This window comes from Oncorhynchus nerka, linkage group LG24, assembly GCF_034236695.1.
Source record: "Oncorhynchus nerka isolate Pitt River linkage group LG24, Oner_Uvic_2.0, whole genome shotgun sequence".
Taxonomy (NCBI): Eukaryota; Metazoa; Chordata; class Actinopteri; order Salmoniformes; family Salmonidae; genus Oncorhynchus; species Oncorhynchus nerka.
This window is the reverse complement of record NC_088419.1, coordinates 50,532,574-50,549,944: the sequence shown is the minus strand read 5'-3', so window position 1 is coordinate 50,549,944 and position 17,371 is coordinate 50,532,574. Positions and strand designations below refer to the sequence as shown.

The 17,371-nt window shown below is 46.1% G+C and overlaps 1 protein-coding gene across 2 annotated transcripts in view; it reads left to right on the top strand.

Annotated features, from left to right (window-relative positions):
• The window catches only part of LOC115108090 (zinc finger protein GLIS1-like), a 129,650-nt gene that overhangs the window by 77,341 nt on the left and 34,938 nt on the right, over window positions 1–17,371 (top strand). For both annotated transcript variants that reach the window (XM_029632047.2, XM_029632046.2), the window contains exons 3-4: window positions 2,161–2,386; window positions 3,920–5,351. In XM_029632047.2, coding sequence (XP_029487907.2) covers window positions 2,161–2,386; window positions 3,920–5,351 — 1,658 coding nt within the window. The remainder of the gene's footprint in view (window positions 1–2,160; window positions 2,387–3,919; window positions 5,352–17,371) is intronic.

The following is a 17,371-nucleotide window of genomic DNA, read 5'->3' as shown; positions in this document are numbered from 1 at the left end:
CCTCTCTCTGTCCGTCAGCCTCTCCCTCTCTCTGTCCGTCAGCCTCTCCCCTCTCTCTGTCCGTCTGCCTCTCCCTCTCTCTGTCCGTCAGCCTCTCCCTCTCTCTGTCCGTCTGCCTCTCCCTCTCTCTGTCCGTCAGCCTCTCCCTCTCTCTGTCCGTCAGCCTCTCCCTCTCTCCCTGTCCGTCTGCCTCTCCCTCTCTCTGTCCGTCAGCCTCTCCCTCTCTCTGTCCGTCTGCCTCTCCCTCTCTCTGTCCGTCTGCCTCTCCCTCTCTCTGTCCGTCTGCCTCTCCCTCTCTCTGTCCGTCAGCCTCTCCCTCTCTCTGTCCGTCTGCCTCTCCCCTCCCCCTCTGTCCGTCAGCCTCTCCTCTCTCTGTCCGTCAGCCTCTCCCTCTCTCTGTCCGTCTGCCTCTCCCTCTCTCTGTCCGTCTGCCTCTCCCTCTCTCTGTCCGTCAGCCTCTCCCTCTCTCTCTGTCCGTCTGCCTCTCCCTCCCTCTGTCCGTCTGCCTCTCCCTCTCTCTGTCCGTCTGCCTCTCCCTCTCTCTGTCCGTCTGCCTCTCCCTCTCTCTGTCCGTCTGCCTCTCCCTCTCTCTGTCCGTCAGCCTCTCCCTCTCTCTGTCCGTCAGCCTCTCCCTCTCTCTGTCCGTCAGCCTCTCCCTCTCTCTGTCCGTCTGCCTCTCCCTCTCTCTGTCCGTCTGCCTCTCCCTCTCTCTGTCCGTCTGCCTCTCCCTCTCTCTGTCCGTCTGCCTCTCCCTCTCTCTGTCCGTCTGCCTCTCCCTCTCTCTGTCCGTCTGCCTCTCCCTCTCTCTGTCCGTCAGCCTCTCCCTCTCTCTGTCCGTCTGCCTCTCCCTCCCTCCTTCTCTCTCGCTGACTACATCGTGTTTAAAAGAAGAAGAAAAATCTTTCTCTGCCTGTTACTTTATCCTCGTCTTTCTGTTTTCTCTATCCTCATGCCTTCCTCCCTCATCTCTTTTTCCTTTCATTCCTTTATATCACTTAAGGAGTGTTTGGGTGCCTGCATTGATAATAGCTCAAGAGATGTGATAACATTGTCAATAACATCATTATGAGCTAAATTCAATTTGAGAAATTGAGTTAGGGAGGTTGGAGCAGGGACATGTGGCCTCCTACACACGAACAAGCATCGGGGGTATTGTCTTTCCTTCTGGAAATATTTCGACATACACAACCCCCCCCCCCCCTTCACTCACTTTCATGCGTCAAATTTCAGATCTCTAGTCATATTCTGATGTGTTTTATGGAAACATTGTGTTAGACACATCCCCCCCCCCCCCAAAAATAAAAAAGCCTTTCTTGGTTATATTCATGTAATGTGGTGCTAAATATATAGATTGTTTATGCTAGTGGTTCAGCAAACTCTCTCACAATTTCAACACAAAACACATTTCCTGTAATCGAAATAGAATTACCCGGTTGTGGATTGACTGAGTGTCTCTTCAATAGCAAAGTGAGAAACACTTGGAACATTTGGAACATTCGTCAATGCAAATAATTAGCTAATTTCTCGCTCTTGTTTAGTTTTCCCACAGTACTAATAATATCAATGAGATCCACGCTATAAAGTGTTATTGTCTACACACTGAAGAAGGCTGTGAAGCCAAAACGTCTGTATATGCTAACTGGATGCAGTAGAAATAATAATAATAATCACGCTTTTTTTTTGCTTATCTGTACACAGTTCAACAACAACTTACACAAGTCTAATCTTTTGACGTCATCAGCTTTTTTAAAAGTTCACCAAAGAGCACAAAACCACTCCATATCTCAACGGGTCCACAAACTTCGAAGCCAGCGATTGTTCTCGAGAGATCGATCGTAATTTGATACACTTTCAACATGTCACTGATGGAAGCGTCTCAGAGGAGATCTGTTGCACTCTGTGGCAGTTATTAATCTCTCTGTTCTGTCGTTAGAGTAGCGAAACAGGCTAGCAGAGCCAACTTCCAGCTAGAGGGGGACTCTGAGGGGTTTACAGTGCTGTCATTGTCATCATAAGTGTTGTATTTATTGGTGTTGTGTGTATTTGCTTGTGCAAACAAACTTCCCCTTTGGGGATGAATAAAATCCTATCTTATTTTAGGAACTTTGAGGGTTACAAGACCGTGTTGTCATTTTCATCCCTTCTCTTCCCCTTGTCCAGTGAACGGCAGCTGCAGCGGTGCCTACTGCCCAGAGAAGGAGAGTGGGCCAGAGCTGGGGGGCAGTGAGGGCACACTGATGCGCTGTGGGCAGAGTCTGGCGGTGCCGGTGCCACCAGGGAGCCAGCCAGGTCCAGTGGGTCATTACCACAGTGTCCACTGTGAGCGGCCCACACCCACACACAACCTTCATCTGCAGGACAGCCAGCAGCAGCACGCTGAAGCCAGGTAAGAACGACAAGACAGGTTCTGACAAGAACACCGGCAACATAGGGGTCAGTGCAGGCCTGAAACAGTATATCTGTCTGTCGATTGTTTCTGTTGATCAGATTGTTTGTATTTTTGAAACACCTGAAATGATGTTAGCAGTACACGTTCTACTATCGTATTAACACTAATAACATTATCATACTGATAAAAATGAACAGTAATCATTCTACGCAGGTAATGGTATTGATAATAATCCCCATATAAATGCGTACTTCATCTGTCAAATGTAATTACCTATAGCATGCAATGACATTTCTCATAGAGGAGGCAGGTACACTACGTAACATCTATTCACTGGTCAGAAAAAGATTCCTATCACCCTCTCTGGCCTCTATACACTCCAAAGTGCTTCTGGAGAGACATTCAATTCTCCCATATTGTCTCCGAATGCCATCGCTGCAGCCAAACAGGAAATAGCGCTCATGAAAGAAAGGGGGGGGGCACTCTCTTTCTCTCTCTCACACACTCTTTATTGACTACGAAAAAGTCCATCTCTGGCTCTATCTAGTACTTTTCCCCAGTGTGGATCGAGAGAGAGGGAGAGAGAGATAGAGAGAGAGAAAGAGAGAGCGAGAGGGAGAGAAGAGAGAGAGAGAGAGGACAAAGGCAATTCCTTCATGGAGACAGGAGAGAGAGAAAGAGGGGCCTTCTCACATCACTCAAGAGCTTTGCACAAAATCCATAATGAGCGAACTGACAGGAATTATTATGTAGGACATCACAGCGACGCATGGAGAAATACGACCTGGCTCCCCATTCACCGGGGGCAAGATTCCCACCATAATACACAGTATTGTAAACGCTGACCCTTCACAGGCCGCCATTATGCCAACAAACCAGGTGACTCCTATTTATCCCAACATGTAGGCTTAGGTTTAACCCCTTTGTGTCATCAAAGCCTGTCAGACTAGTGACACACAAGAAGGCTCATCCATCGCCTCTTCTTCTGTCCTCTCTATCTGCCGCTCTCCTATTCTTAGCCATAAATGCCCATTCATAACTGCTCACAGGGCTCAAGGTCCCCTTTCATTTATTCATGAAATCACTCCCGGATCATCTGTTTCTGGTGGATGCTGCCTTGTTTTGAAAGGGACACCACAAGTCACTAACTAACCTTCCGTTTCTCTCTGAAAGTCCGCTGGCTGTGTGAAGTGGATGTTAGACCCCCTGACTAAAAGACTTTTAGTTCTGTGGGGGCTCTCTGGGGTGAGATGTTATTCTTGTAGCCAAAGAACGAGAGCACGGGAGAGCAGAGAAAGAGAGAGGGGGAGAAAGAGAGCCCACTCTAGGCCAGGTCTGCAGCTCACAGCCTTGCTGTTGTGCGAGGGCTGAAAGCTGCGGCGTGTGGGAAGGATGGCTTGGCAGGACCCAGACAGCCGTGGCCTTTATCTATCAACAGCGGGCGGCTAATAGTGCTCATATTCGCCCCTGTGTTGTCCTAATAGCCTCGCTCTGCTCAGATTCCCTGCCGTGTGTTTTTCCCCTCTACAGGTCCTCTGCCTTCCAGAGATCCCTGGCCTCTCCCGACCCAGGCTGCGGAACCTCCAACGGGACCAGGGCACTTCCTCTCTCCTATCCCATCAAACAGGAGGCATCCATGGGCTACAACATCTCACAGGGACCAGGGGTCCCCACCACAATCCAGGGTGCCTTCCAGAACAGCAGGGGAAACATTGGGGTCCGGCGGGGGGAGATGGAGGGTCCTCTCGGTGGAAGCGGTGGTGGCAGTGGCTTAGGCAGTGCTCTATCGGCAGACTCGGCGTATCCGTTTAATAATGAAGATGGCTCCTCCCCGCTGTCTTTGTCCCCAAGCGGCTCCCGTCATTCAGCGCGGCTGCTCACTACTAGCAGCCTGAAGAGACGCTGCCTGTCCCTGGCTTCCCAGTCCGCCGCTGCCAGCAGTAACGCTAGCGCCGTCGCGAACGCCGTCGTCACCGCCACCGAGGGGATCGATATCACCGCCATTATCTGCTCCTCCCAGATGTCCGTGGTGGCCTGTGTCAACGGGCTCCGGACAAACCCCTCACCCCAGCCCAGCGGCGGCTTCTCCTCCCGGGCTGGCCCCCACAAGCCCCCACCCCCCCAGCAGTGCAGCAGCCCCCAGCAGCCCCTCTCGCAGGAGAGTTGTCAGCTGCCTTCGCCTGCCGCCTGCCTGCTGTCCCTCTCCTCGGGCTCCTCCTCGGGCTCCTCCTCCTCCTCCGTGTCGTCTCTGGACCCGGAGCAGCAGAACCAGGGACTGTGTGAGGAGCCCGGCTCCATGCAGCCGGGGGGTGGAGGAGGAGGAGGAGCAGGCGCCGATGGGCTGGGTCTGCTGATGAGTGGGGCCCTGATGACGGGAGGCCTGCTTGGGAACGTGTCTATGCTGGAGGGCTGTCAGAGGGCCGGTGGAGGAGCTCTGAAACAGGAGCCTCTAGATGACTTCTCTCCCAGCGAGGAGGAGCTCTTTCAGCACCACTACCACCATCACCACCATTATAACCACCTGACTGGCCGCACTGCTGCCAGCCACCTCCGTCCTCACCTCCACCACCCTGCCCCCCCGCGGCCCTCCATGCCCCCACCCTACCACCTGCACCAGTACGGGGGCCCAAGCCCGGGGGGCTTGCTGCACCTTCAGAACCAGCCCACATCATCTTCATCTTCTCTCCTCTTGGGCCTCAAGACCTCGAGCCCCGTTGGGGGAGAGGACGGTGGGCCGCTCAGCGACAAGCAGGTTTGCCGCTGGATTGACTGCAGTGTGGCGTACGAGCAGCAGGAGGAGCTAGTGAGGCACATCGAGAAGGTGCACATCGACCAGCGCAAAGGGGAGGACTTCACCTGCTTCTGGGCCGGCTGCATCCGCCGCTACAAGCCCTTCAACGCCCGCTACAAACTCCTCATCCACATGAGGGTCCACTCGGGAGAGAAGCCCAACAAGTGTATGGTAAGTCCCTCTCCCCACCATAGAAATATAATTCATTGAATGGAAATCCCCATTCAAGTAAACGTGATGGGTGTGCTGGCGGCCATATTGAATGTACCCATGCCATTCTAGTAATTCCCCACCCTGAGTAGAGAACCAAGCCATTACGGTTGGTGTCGGCAGTCAATGTTGTTCACAGCCCACTTTTCTGAATGGAAGCCATTTTTTATGGTCCATTGTACTGTAGGTTACATTTCTTGTTTCCGCAGTATATTTTTACTGTGTGAAATTGACACTTTCCAGCTTGTGCAAACAGTTTGATTGTATCCCTGCATATGACTTTTTCCAGTTTCCACAGAGCAGGCCAAGAGAGCCTGCTCCCTTTTATTTAAACATACTTTTTGGAGCTGCTGTGTACAGTACATGTGTAATACATGAACAGGTGAAGTTGATGGTAGACTAGTTCCTAATACAGTATATCCCTTATTTGGTATTTCATTGAAATTGGTTGGTGTCCAACCAAAAAACGTGCCGTGTTTGGGTGATAGAAGTAAAAAAAAAAAAAAAAAAAAGATTTATATCCTCAGAGACTGATGGTTGATTGTGATTCAAGGAAACATCTACATCAACAAGATGCATTGTTTCCAAAAGCAATACGGATCATTTTTTCATTGCAAAGTTTTTTTTCCAATGATAAAATCAGACTAGTTTTTTTTATTGAAAATGGATACATTTGTAGTCACAGTATTTTTTTGCAGTATGTTTCAAGCACACATTTTCCATTGAAGAAAAGCTTTATAATTGGAGCAGTGTAGCTCATTGTATAAATTGCTTTGTGGTTGTATTCTTTACAGGTGAAGCTCTCCTATTCCACAAGTCAACACACCAATCAACGTCAAACTGTCACTCCCCAGCATCCCTTAGCAAATGGAAAAAGCCTAGAGAAGGATTTAGTCCAAATACACAATAGTCCACAATTTGTGTTGGGCGATGTCATGTTTATTTTCTCTCACTTTGCCGTTTTTTAAGAAGGGATTCAGATCATGAAAAACTAACACATCTGGTTAACATAACTAAACAATTCATACACTTGATCCCTTTAAATGGAAGGTTTAAATGTTTAGCTGTCCCACAAGTATTAAGTGAACTGGCTTTTTTTATCCAAACCAAACACAGGGAAATACGTAGTAGTCTAGCAGAAGAAGAGGCTTACGAAGCAGAGGGATGGATGGTAAAATATCTTGTCTTGCTCAATTCAGAGTTTCACCCAACCCCTGTCTGAAATGTTCTTCCTCGTTCTAGGAAAACCATCCAAAATAGAATTATTATTGTGCAATACGATCGTAGCCTAACACCACAAAAATACCTGTTTTATTTCTACTTATGTTTTATGAAATCCCAGGCGATATATAGAAAAAGAGAATCATATTTTGTATAATTTACTGGCTGCTCATTATTGTGAACGTGTGAAAACTGGCGAGCGTCATAAGTTGTTAAGTGAAATGCAGTTAAAGTGTTTAAGTGTTAAAGTGACACTTAACACTGCTTTACATTGTTAGCTACATTTTATAGGATTTTTTTTACACGAAGGCGTCGTGTAGTATTTGAATGCACAATGAGCACTGGAAGTTACTGGAAGTTCCTCAGAGCCATCGTTCATTAGTGCGTGTGCATGTTGTAGCTCAAAATGTGCTCAGGCTGTGAATCTTCTCTCAACTCTGTTGTGCTGTTTTTCACGCAAATTCTGGGAATTCTAGGGAGTTCTGGGAACAAAATTCCCTGTGTTTTGGTCCAGCTGTTGGTTTAGATTTTTTCAGAGAGTGTTGCATATACGTTAAACACTCAAATGTTTTTCTTCTCTTGTGACTGTTCATGCCAGTATAAGCTGAGTGTGTCTCAAACTCTGTCACGGAGGTCAGTTTGGAGCCACGTAGGACAGGAAGGGAAATAGACGGAGTGTGTGTTCGTGTGTGTCTGTATGCATACGTACTGTACTACATGTATGTATAACTGTGTGTTTGTGTGTTTGTGTGGGGAGATGCTTACCAGATGCTAACACTAGAACAATTCGCCTCAGTGTAATGGAACCGCTGGGCTCTATCTCGGGACGGGAGGCAGTGTGTGTGTGTGTGTGTGTGTGTGTGTGTGTGTGTGCGGGTCCAAGCTACACATCACAGCCTCCCAATCACTCAGACCTCAGCAAGGCCTCAAACATACATACATGCGCACACACACACACACACACACACACACACACACACACACACACACACACACACACACACACACACTTGAATTTCTGTTAACCCCTACAATAGGAGGTATTGATTCTATCCATGTTGGATTCTAACACTCAGTTCTCAAACTGAACAAAAACAGAAATGTATTCCGACTTGCATAAACACTTCTAATGAGTATGTATTTAGATTCAGCTCGACAGAAAGCCTTAGAGAAAGTGGAAGAAAGTCTGCACGTGTTTTGCATGTGTCTGAGGCAATGAGTTTGTGTTTGAATAATGGTTGAGAGTGTGTGGTCATTCACGTGCAATACTATGGCGATAGATCCCTGCCATAATTTGTCACAAATGTGGGCTATGATTTGTAGTGGGTATGCATTTATACGCACAGCATGTGTGTGTATATGTCGTCGTATCTTATTTCGTATCCTTATTTAGCCCTTATGCGTCTGTGACCACTGCAGTCAGAAGCGTTTGACTGATGCCTGTTGTGTTTGCTGTACTCATGCAATAGACAAAGGCATTTAGGAATTCCAGCTATTTGCACAGAGGAAACAGATGAGACATTTTGATTCCTGACCAAATGCTCCAGAACCCCCCCCCCCCCCCCCCACACACACACCCCCAGCTAATTCCTTTATTATCTTTCCAGCGGCAGATTCCAGTGGGCGCTCATGAGTTGGAGCTGCGCTCACATCCAAGCATAACACTCCCCTCCCCTCCAGCCTCCTCCAGCTGCACAGCATTTGTTTCATGCGGTGTCTTGGCAGGAAAAAGTCATTATCACAACACAAAAGTCGTTCTCCGACCTCTCGCTTGTCACTGTCCATACCTGGCTATGTTTAACGCGGACCTATGTTTAACGTGGTCCCCCATAAAAATTGCGACTCCATCTGTAACCATTGAGTTCGGAGAACTTGTAAAGCCCCCCCCACTACTACAATTAATGCAGGCCCCAGGGCTGTTGTATAGTAGTCTGGCAGGCAGGGACACACGGGCGAAAAGGAAATGGCATAATCTCTCTGCAATATCCTGTTATGTTTCATGCCTAATTCGGAGTGTTGTTTTAGTTTATTACATTTTTTTTTTAAAATCTTGTCTGCATAAATATTAAAAATATATCCAGCAACCGGAGACCTGACATAGTCACCGGCTTTGATAACTTAGTGGGTTATATCGAGACGGTCCTGCGGGCTTAATGTCTCTGAGTCAGATAGCTCCACTCTGCACCCTGAAATTCAGATAAATATTCATCTAAACCCTATATAATGTAGAACTTGATGAGACACGTCATGCTGGACCATATCTTGCGTTTGGTTCTTGACTTGGTTCTCTCCGAGTCTCCACAGATTAACTGAATGGCAAAATTGTATGAAATTGTTTTGAAATCCTGTCCATTGAAAGTATTGCACAATGTTGGACTATATGGATGTGGAGAAGGCCTGTTGAAGGATTCGCTTGTGCTTCCCTCAATTTTGTCAGTGACTTACCTGAGATGTTGACTGGGTCAAGTTGCCTTTTAGATACATACTCATTGTGGTTCAGTTGACTCTTTAACCTACAAGTGCCTTCAGAAAGTATTCATACCCATTGACTTTTTCCACATTTTGTCGTGTCACAGCCTGAATTTAAAATGGATCCAATTGAGATTTTTTTGCTCACTGGCCTGCAAACAATACCCCATAATGTCGAAGTGCAATTATGTTTTTACCATTTTTTACAAATGAATTAAAAATGAAAAGCTGATTTGTCCGGAGTCAATAAGTTTTCAAACCCTTTCTTAAGGCAAGCCTAAACAAATGAATGAGTAAAACTTTGCTTAACAAGTCAAATAATATATTTCATGGACAAATTCTGAGCATTAATAGTGTTTAACATAATTTTTTGGAAGGACTACATCATCTGTACCCCACACATACAATTATCTGTAAGGTCCCTTGTTTGAGCAGTGAATTTCAAACACAGATTCAACCACAAAGACCAGGGAGGTTTTCCAATGCCTGACAAACAAGGGCACCTATTGGTTTCTGGAGCATTTGGTCCTGAATCAAAATGTCTCATCTGTTTCCTCTGTGCAAATAGCTGGAATACCTAAATGGTTAAAAATATAAAAAAGAAGACATTAAATATCCCTTTGAGCATGTTGAAGTTATTAATTATACTTTGGATGGTGTATCAATACATCCAGAAACAACAAAAATACAGGCATCCTTCCTAACTCAGTTGCCGGAGAGAAAGAGACATTTTCAGGGATTTCAATGGTGACGTTTAAACAGTTACAGAGTTGAATTGCTGTGATAGGAGAAAACTGAGGATGGATCAACAACATTGTAGATACTCAGCAATACTTACCTAATTGACAGAGTGAAAAGAAGGTAGCCTGTATAGAATACAAATATTCCAAAACTGTTTGCAATAAGGGACTAAAGTAATACTGCAAAAAAAAAAAAAATGGCAAAGAAATGAACTTTTTGTCCTAAATAGAAAGTGTTATGTTTGGGGCAAATCCAATACAACACATTATTTAGTACCACTCTCCATATTTTCAAGCATAGTGTTGGCTACATCATGTTATGAGTATGAGTATGCTTGTTAAGGACTGTTGAGGTTTTCAGGATAAAAAATAAATGGAATGGAGCTAAGCACAGGCAAAGTCTACACTGAAGTTGTTTACCAAGAAGACAGTGAATGTTCCTGAGTGGCCGAGTTACAGTTTTGACTTAAATATGCTTGAAAATCTATGGCAAGACATTAACATTTTTGTCTAGCAATGATCAACAACCAATGTGACAGAGCTTGAATAATTTTGAAAAAATAATAGGCAAATGTTGCACAATCCAGGTGCGGAAAGCTCTTAGAGACTTACGCAGAAAGACTCACAGCTGTAATCGGTGCCAAAGGGGATTCTGACATGTATTGACTCAGGAGGTTGAATACTTATCTACTTATCTTGTTTTTTCCATAATTATTTCTACAAATGTTAGAATTTTTTCTTCCACTTTGACATTACAGACTGTTTTGTGTAGATCGTTGACCAAAAAAAAGACAATCAAATCAATGTTTATTGCACTTTGTAATACAACAAAATGTGGAAAAGGTCAAGGGGCGTGAATACTTTCTGAAGGCACATATTTTTCAGGTGTGTGGAGACTTTTTAGGGCCAGAGGCATAATGCCCACTGAAACTGAGGGGACCTGTGCCCCCCTCAATTATCAATTTGTATAATAAAATAGAAGATATGGTTTGTTTTACATATAATTAATTCAAAGATATTAGATATAGCCATCAACAGAATTAGGACAGATGTAATTACCGTTTTACCATGTACTTTCCAAGTATATACCTGGTAATCTCTGTCAACAATTAAAATAGTGTTACCCATTTTACTTTAAGAACACATTTGGTATTTTACCCTCCAACTTGAATAAAGTTTCAGTTTTAGTTTTGAGAATGATTGAGAACTCAGAGTTGCACCGATGCCACCCACGTCATAATGATAAAACACACCCCAGCCACCACCTCACCTGCCTAATGAAACCACTCTCTCGACACACACACCACCATATGCTGAAGGAAAATTGACTGCAGTCAGCCAGGGACCTGCTGGAAAAAAAGCATAGATCATGGAATTTCCTTCTTTTTTTCACAGGTGTGAAACCAGCAAACATATATATTTAGATTTATTAGACTGATTTTTGGAAGAGAGTGGCCCAAATCCCCCACAAGCAGACGTTGAGACATACAGCGGCATCCGTTGCCAAGATGGCGTGGTGTTTTCTCCGGGTAAATGGAGTCTTTTGTGAGCAATCAGCTCCGACACAGGAGATGAAACGGCGAGTGCCATTAGCTAATTAAAACTGAGGTTCTACACATGACCCGGCTTTTCCCCTGAACGCTGTCCTGAAACCGGAGCCGTCTGTGCGTAGGGCGCAGGCGGCGACTGACGTTGATATTAATGTGTTTGTACCAGTACGAGCCGCTGACACTCCGGCCTGTCTGGACTGCTTAGCCAGCGCAATCTTTCAGAGGCTGGGACTCTGGCCCGGTAGCAGCTACCTGCAATGAAGACATATGATTCAGAAATTTAACCTAGACGGCCAGGTCTGTAGGCATGAGCCAGCTCAGCGCTCATAGAGAGACCCACACACCTCTGTACTGGAGGAGAAGGGGAGGGAGAACTCTGTACGATGCAGTTAAACATGAATACTCAGAAGCAATAGGGGAGAAAGGGAGAGAGGAGGCTTCTTTTTCTTGTTTTTTTTTTACATGTCAGGACTAAATGGATAATTGTATGGGGAACTTGAGTTCTGATAGCTTGCCTAGAATTTGAAAGCGCAGAGTAATTGAATTCGGAGCACAAAAGCAATGGGAGCCCACAGTAACCGTCTGTGGCGTATCTGGAAAGGACAGTGTCAACCCATGGTTACCGTCGCTGAATGACTGTGGGTCCAGAGCGTCCCCGCCTGCTGTCAATCATTTATGTACCCACCCTCCCAGTCTCTTATCAATCAAAGCCTGTGGGCAACCATGTCCAATTGTTATTTCATGTATTCTATTGGTGCAATGAAGCCATATTGTCATGCCATCGTTATCTTCTGCCGTCTGTCAGATCCTATGTGCCACTTGGCTGTCTCGGGCGTCATGCTAATAGTGGAGAAACACTGACCATATGCGATACATATATTAGTATGATGAAACTGCTGGCAGAAATGGTCTGAGACTGATGTTTTGGCATGGAAATGAAAGGCCTGGATATAGATGGATCTTGCTTGTTTTCCTTGTCGAATAGGCCAGGCCAAGTTCTTGTCAAGCCATAAAAGTTTTCCAGTCAATCTCTTTACAGTAATGCAATCCAGTCTTTTGTCTCTCTCTCTCTCTCTCTCTCTCTCTCTCTCTCTCTCTCTCTCTCTCTCTCTCTCTCTCTCTCTCGTCATTTGGGTCTGGATCTAAATACTTATAGCTATATATATATATATATATATATATATATATATATATAAAGAGCCTCAATAGTCATTTTTATATTTCATTTCGCTACAGCTGACACAGATAAAAGTATTATGAAGCCACAGTGAAACAAAGTTAGAGATGCAGTGAACCAGCTCCCCTGTCTCAGACTGCGTAACCAGGTATCAAAGCAGGGACAATCCACTATATGCGATACCCTAATTACATTTGTCTGGAATGCAATGTTTTGAGTTTGTAATTTCCTTAACATTTAATCACGGTTTTGTATCAGAAACCTGATCGACTGGGCTGAAGTTGACAGGCTTGACTTTAACATAGCGCAGTGGTTGTGTCATAATTGTGTCCCATCCAAGTCCTTAATCAGTTTAACCTCACCAGTGGGCCAGATCAGTTTACTAATACGTGGGAGAGACGAACAGAGCCGTGTTCAGGGTCTATTGTCCAGGCACGTTCCTGGGATCTCTGAGGGGATGGGATGGGGACCTGAACAGGTCTGTTGTAGAACACTGGTCTAACATGTGTTCTGGGATCTCCTTCTAAGGTAATAGGGCTCATTAGACCAGATCCACCAAATGACACCCTAGTTCCAAATGGCAGCCTACTTTTGACTAGGTCCCATAGGGTTCCCATAGGACTCTCGTCAAAAGTAGTGCACTATATAGGGAATCGGTTGCCGTTTGGGATGCTGCCACAGTTCCTAAACGATTCCAAACAAAGCACTTTGGGTTCTCTAATGCTGCAGTGTCAAGGGTCATATAAAACATGGGGTCTTGCTTGTAAACCATTTAAATCCTCAGGACAGACAGGCTTCTTATGGAAACATTTGGAGGCAGTTTACCAGGAAAAAAGAAAAATATACTTTCTCGAGCGTCGTACTCCCTACGTAACACTAGCCTCGTTTTGTACTGACCGACGAGACACCATTTGTGACCGAGCAGCAGCCATTCCGCAAACCTTCTCTGTGAGCCGCAGTGTGTGAGCCGGGCCTGTTGGGAGTGTGTGGGACAGTGTGTGAACAGTATGTGGACAGAGGTAAATCTCTCAGTACCCAGAGGTGGAGTGGGTGTTGTTGAGGTATTGATGTAGCAGGGGGGGCTGGGTGTCAGTGGGACACGCATCACACAAACCACTGAGCCCAGAGAAACATCATCTACCTCGCCTAGCCTGACCGCCGTCACATCTCCCAATAAACAGAGCAACAAGAGACACCTTTATATTCCCTTCTCCAGACCCAGACCATGTCTGCCTCAGAGCCAGGGGCCGCCAGACCACAGCCCCTGGACTACGCCTCCACTCAGACCAGTCCAGACTCCAGAGTCAGACCAGGATCCAGTGTCACTCTGGGCCAGCAACTAATATAAAGTAGCTACAGTACAGACACTGGTACTGTCGAGAGAAGGATGGATGTTAGCATTTTTTTTATGGATTGAAATCAAATGTGTTATGTGGTAGGGTTATGTTGACATACGCACTGTAGTGTTCAGTGGCTCGGTTGGCTAGCTAGCAGGTGACATTTGAAGGTTTTGAAAGGAGGAGGAGGCCCGAAGGAAAGTAGAAGAGAGATTAGTTGAATCATTGTATAAAAATAATGTCATCCTCAAAGTATTCAGCCCAGAATCAACTCAACACGCTGTATGATATACCTGAAAATGATGTGAATGTGATCCATATTTGGGAGCTTTTTCATAGCATTCATAGCGTTGGCAGAACATTGCGCTCTGTAACGCTGACTCACAGCTGGAATCCAGCAGGGCAATTAGAGCTGGGAGCGTTCCCCAGCAAAGTGTTCAGTCCTCCAGGCCAATGAGGCTGTCCACACTCCCTACAGGCTCTGTCTGTTTACACTGTCAAGCCTTCACTCTGCTTGTTATAATGGAGATACACCACAGAGCTGTATCAGAGCTCTCTCCAGAAAGAGGGAGAGAGACCAGAGAGAGAGAGCTCTCTCCAGAAAGAGAGAGAGAGAGAGAGAGACCATAGAGAGTGAGAGACCAGAGAGAGAGAGAGAAAGAGAGAGAGACCATAGAGAGTGAGAGACCAGAGAGAGAGAGAGAGAGAGACCAGAGAGAGTGAGAGACCAGAGAGAGTGAGAGACCAGAGAGAGAGTGAGAGACCATAGAGAGAGAGAGAGAGAGAGAGAGACCAAAGTAGGGTTGCAAAATTCCAGGAACTGGTTTTCCCAAAATCCCGGTTGGAGGGTTCCCAGAATCAGGAGGGAATAAACAGGAAATCCCGAACCTCCAACCAAGATTTCTGGAAACCTAGAGAATTTATTGAACGTTCTCTGAATTTTGCAACCCTAGACCAGAGAGAAAGAGAGAGCGGGAGAGGGGGGGGGGGGGGAGCAACGACATCACAGTAACTTCCCCATGGGGTACGCTTTGTCACAGTGGAGAATTCTGTCATGACACCGGCGCCTAGAATGTTTAACCTGCTGTGTTGTGGCGTTGCACAGACCCCATTGTTTGGTGCTACTGGCTTGGTTTATTCAGAACCAGAGAGTTCGATTGGTAGACATCTGATTTTACATTCCTCCCGTAGAGTTTTACACCCCTCCAGTGACGCTGAAGAGTCTCCAGAAAAGGATCCCAGTACAACTTCAAAACATGTGTTTCATATTTGATCAGTTCAGCCTCGGAATTAGTTTAACATAGACGTAAAAGGGTTTATGCTGGATTTATAACCATTGGTTTTGTTTCCTTACAGAATGAAGGATAAGTCTGGGAACTGTTTTATTGTTTCCCGTCTTATGCTAGCTTTGGATTCTGTAATAACAGCGATTACGTTTGTGGCACGTAGGACCGATCCTTTCAGGTTGTCCGTTTCACCGAGCAAAATGAAACCAAAATCAGTGTTGCCGATGTGCCAAGTTTCACATTTTAAAGGGACAAAGCCACGCTTTACATTAGGTCGTGCACAATTTGGTCAACCCGGACGGTACTGCGAATGGAAATTGCACGTGAGAGAAAGAAAAAAAACATTGTGCGGCCACGGCAAGTGCCAGGCCCGGACTCATATTACTGGCTAACGTAAACACGTGTCGGATGAGAAATGTCATGGAAAATATTCCATAAATATAAAAAACGTTTACTGTGGAATACCAATCGGAACGCTGGAACCTCACAACTCCTGCAGTTGGCAGGTTGCTTTTGTCCAAAGTAATTGCTCAGGAACAGAGACTGTTTTTGCACTTAAACGAATGTGTTTGCAGCCAGGCATTAGGAACATGGGCCAAAACAGTAATACAGATTGGTGGTGAATGGGGATTGACTTAATTACACATGTGAACATGGAACCACTTACTGAAACGTTGATATGAATTGATTTATTCAGAAGTGAATACTTGGACGTCTGCAGTGAGGGGTGATATACTTGAGCCTTGGTAAGGACTGACACGTTGAAGCCCCGGTTGCAGGCTGATATATCACAGCCAGCCGTATTTCCCCCGCGTTGGCGTGAAACTGGACTCCCCGACGCCCAGAGAGAGAAGACAAGAGAGCATGACTTTGGCACACTAAGAACTGAACAAAACCGAGAGGGCACTGTTAGCAGTTCAGTTTCACCACGTCTTGGGCAGCCGCCGCTCCATTCTCCATTACCCAGAAGGCTCTAGTGGTCTGGACATTCTCCAGCAGAGTGAATGATGCCCGCCCGCTGTTCGCTGTTCGATCTCTTTTCCGAGGGACTGTTAGTTGCGCAAAATGCCCTTTCTCTCTCTTCGGCTCTTCGCCTTGCTGGGCCAGTGCTGGGTGGTGATCACAATGCCATCTTGACCTATTGTTTAATTTCGCAGCGACTGTTTTCTCTCTGAATATTATGGGGCCTGTGGCGTCAAGGCGTTTAGCTTGGCAGCACGCGGCGCCTCTGAAATGTTTATTTTGTTGCGTGGACAAGGAGCAGTTTGCCAAAAGGGAGAAGGGTACAGAGAGGGAGAGAGGGTTACTTTGTACATTTACGTTTGAGTCATTTAGCGGACGCTCTTATTCAGAGCAACTTACAGTAGTGAGCGCATACATTTTCCTACTTTTTCAGAGTTAGGGAGAGCCGGGTGACACAGGAGAGACTGATGTCAGAGGTACACGGGAGGAGGGAGAGAGGGACAGTGGTGGACAGAGAGAGGGATTCGAGAGATGAAGAAATGGTTGATTGAGTTGAGAGAGAGAGCCGGTATGAGTCAAGTCACTTTGATATAGAACAACCTGGAAGAGAAAAGTAGCAAAGCGATCAACTAATAAATGCCATCTAGTAGGCGTCTGAATCCATCCACGTGTAGAACAGTCCCCACTCTGGAACCCACTGAAGCCTCGGAGGAAGAGGAGCTTTTCCCGGAAAGGGGTGTGGAGAGGAGAGAAGAGGTGCAGGGGGGAATGGAAGCAGGTGTGAGGGAGAGGTCCTGGACAGATTGAGCCCGGGTTGGCAGAGAGAGGAGAGAGGATGCTGCTCTCAGACCCGTCACAAATGATACGGTATTGACTGGGAGTAACATCAGTCCAGCAGCCGGCTCAAAGCACATATCGTGTTAAGGATTTTCACTAACGTTCCCCTCACTCCGGGGGTTCGAGTTACGGCGAAAAGGTTTATAATTAATGCCTTGATGGTCTACTAATGGTCATGGCACCAGGGCTGTGTAATACACTCTAATTAGCTATTAGAAATGGTTAGGGCAGCTAGGGTAAACACAGGGCCAGCAATCAGAGAGAGAGATTCAGCGCCATGAAACACAGTCATGACGTACCAACTCTGAGTCATGAGTTTCAATCACCTCTCAATGAATGGTTATTCACAAGAGTAAAGATCCGGAATTATTTTCGTCCAGCAAAAACCAACGTCTTTCTTT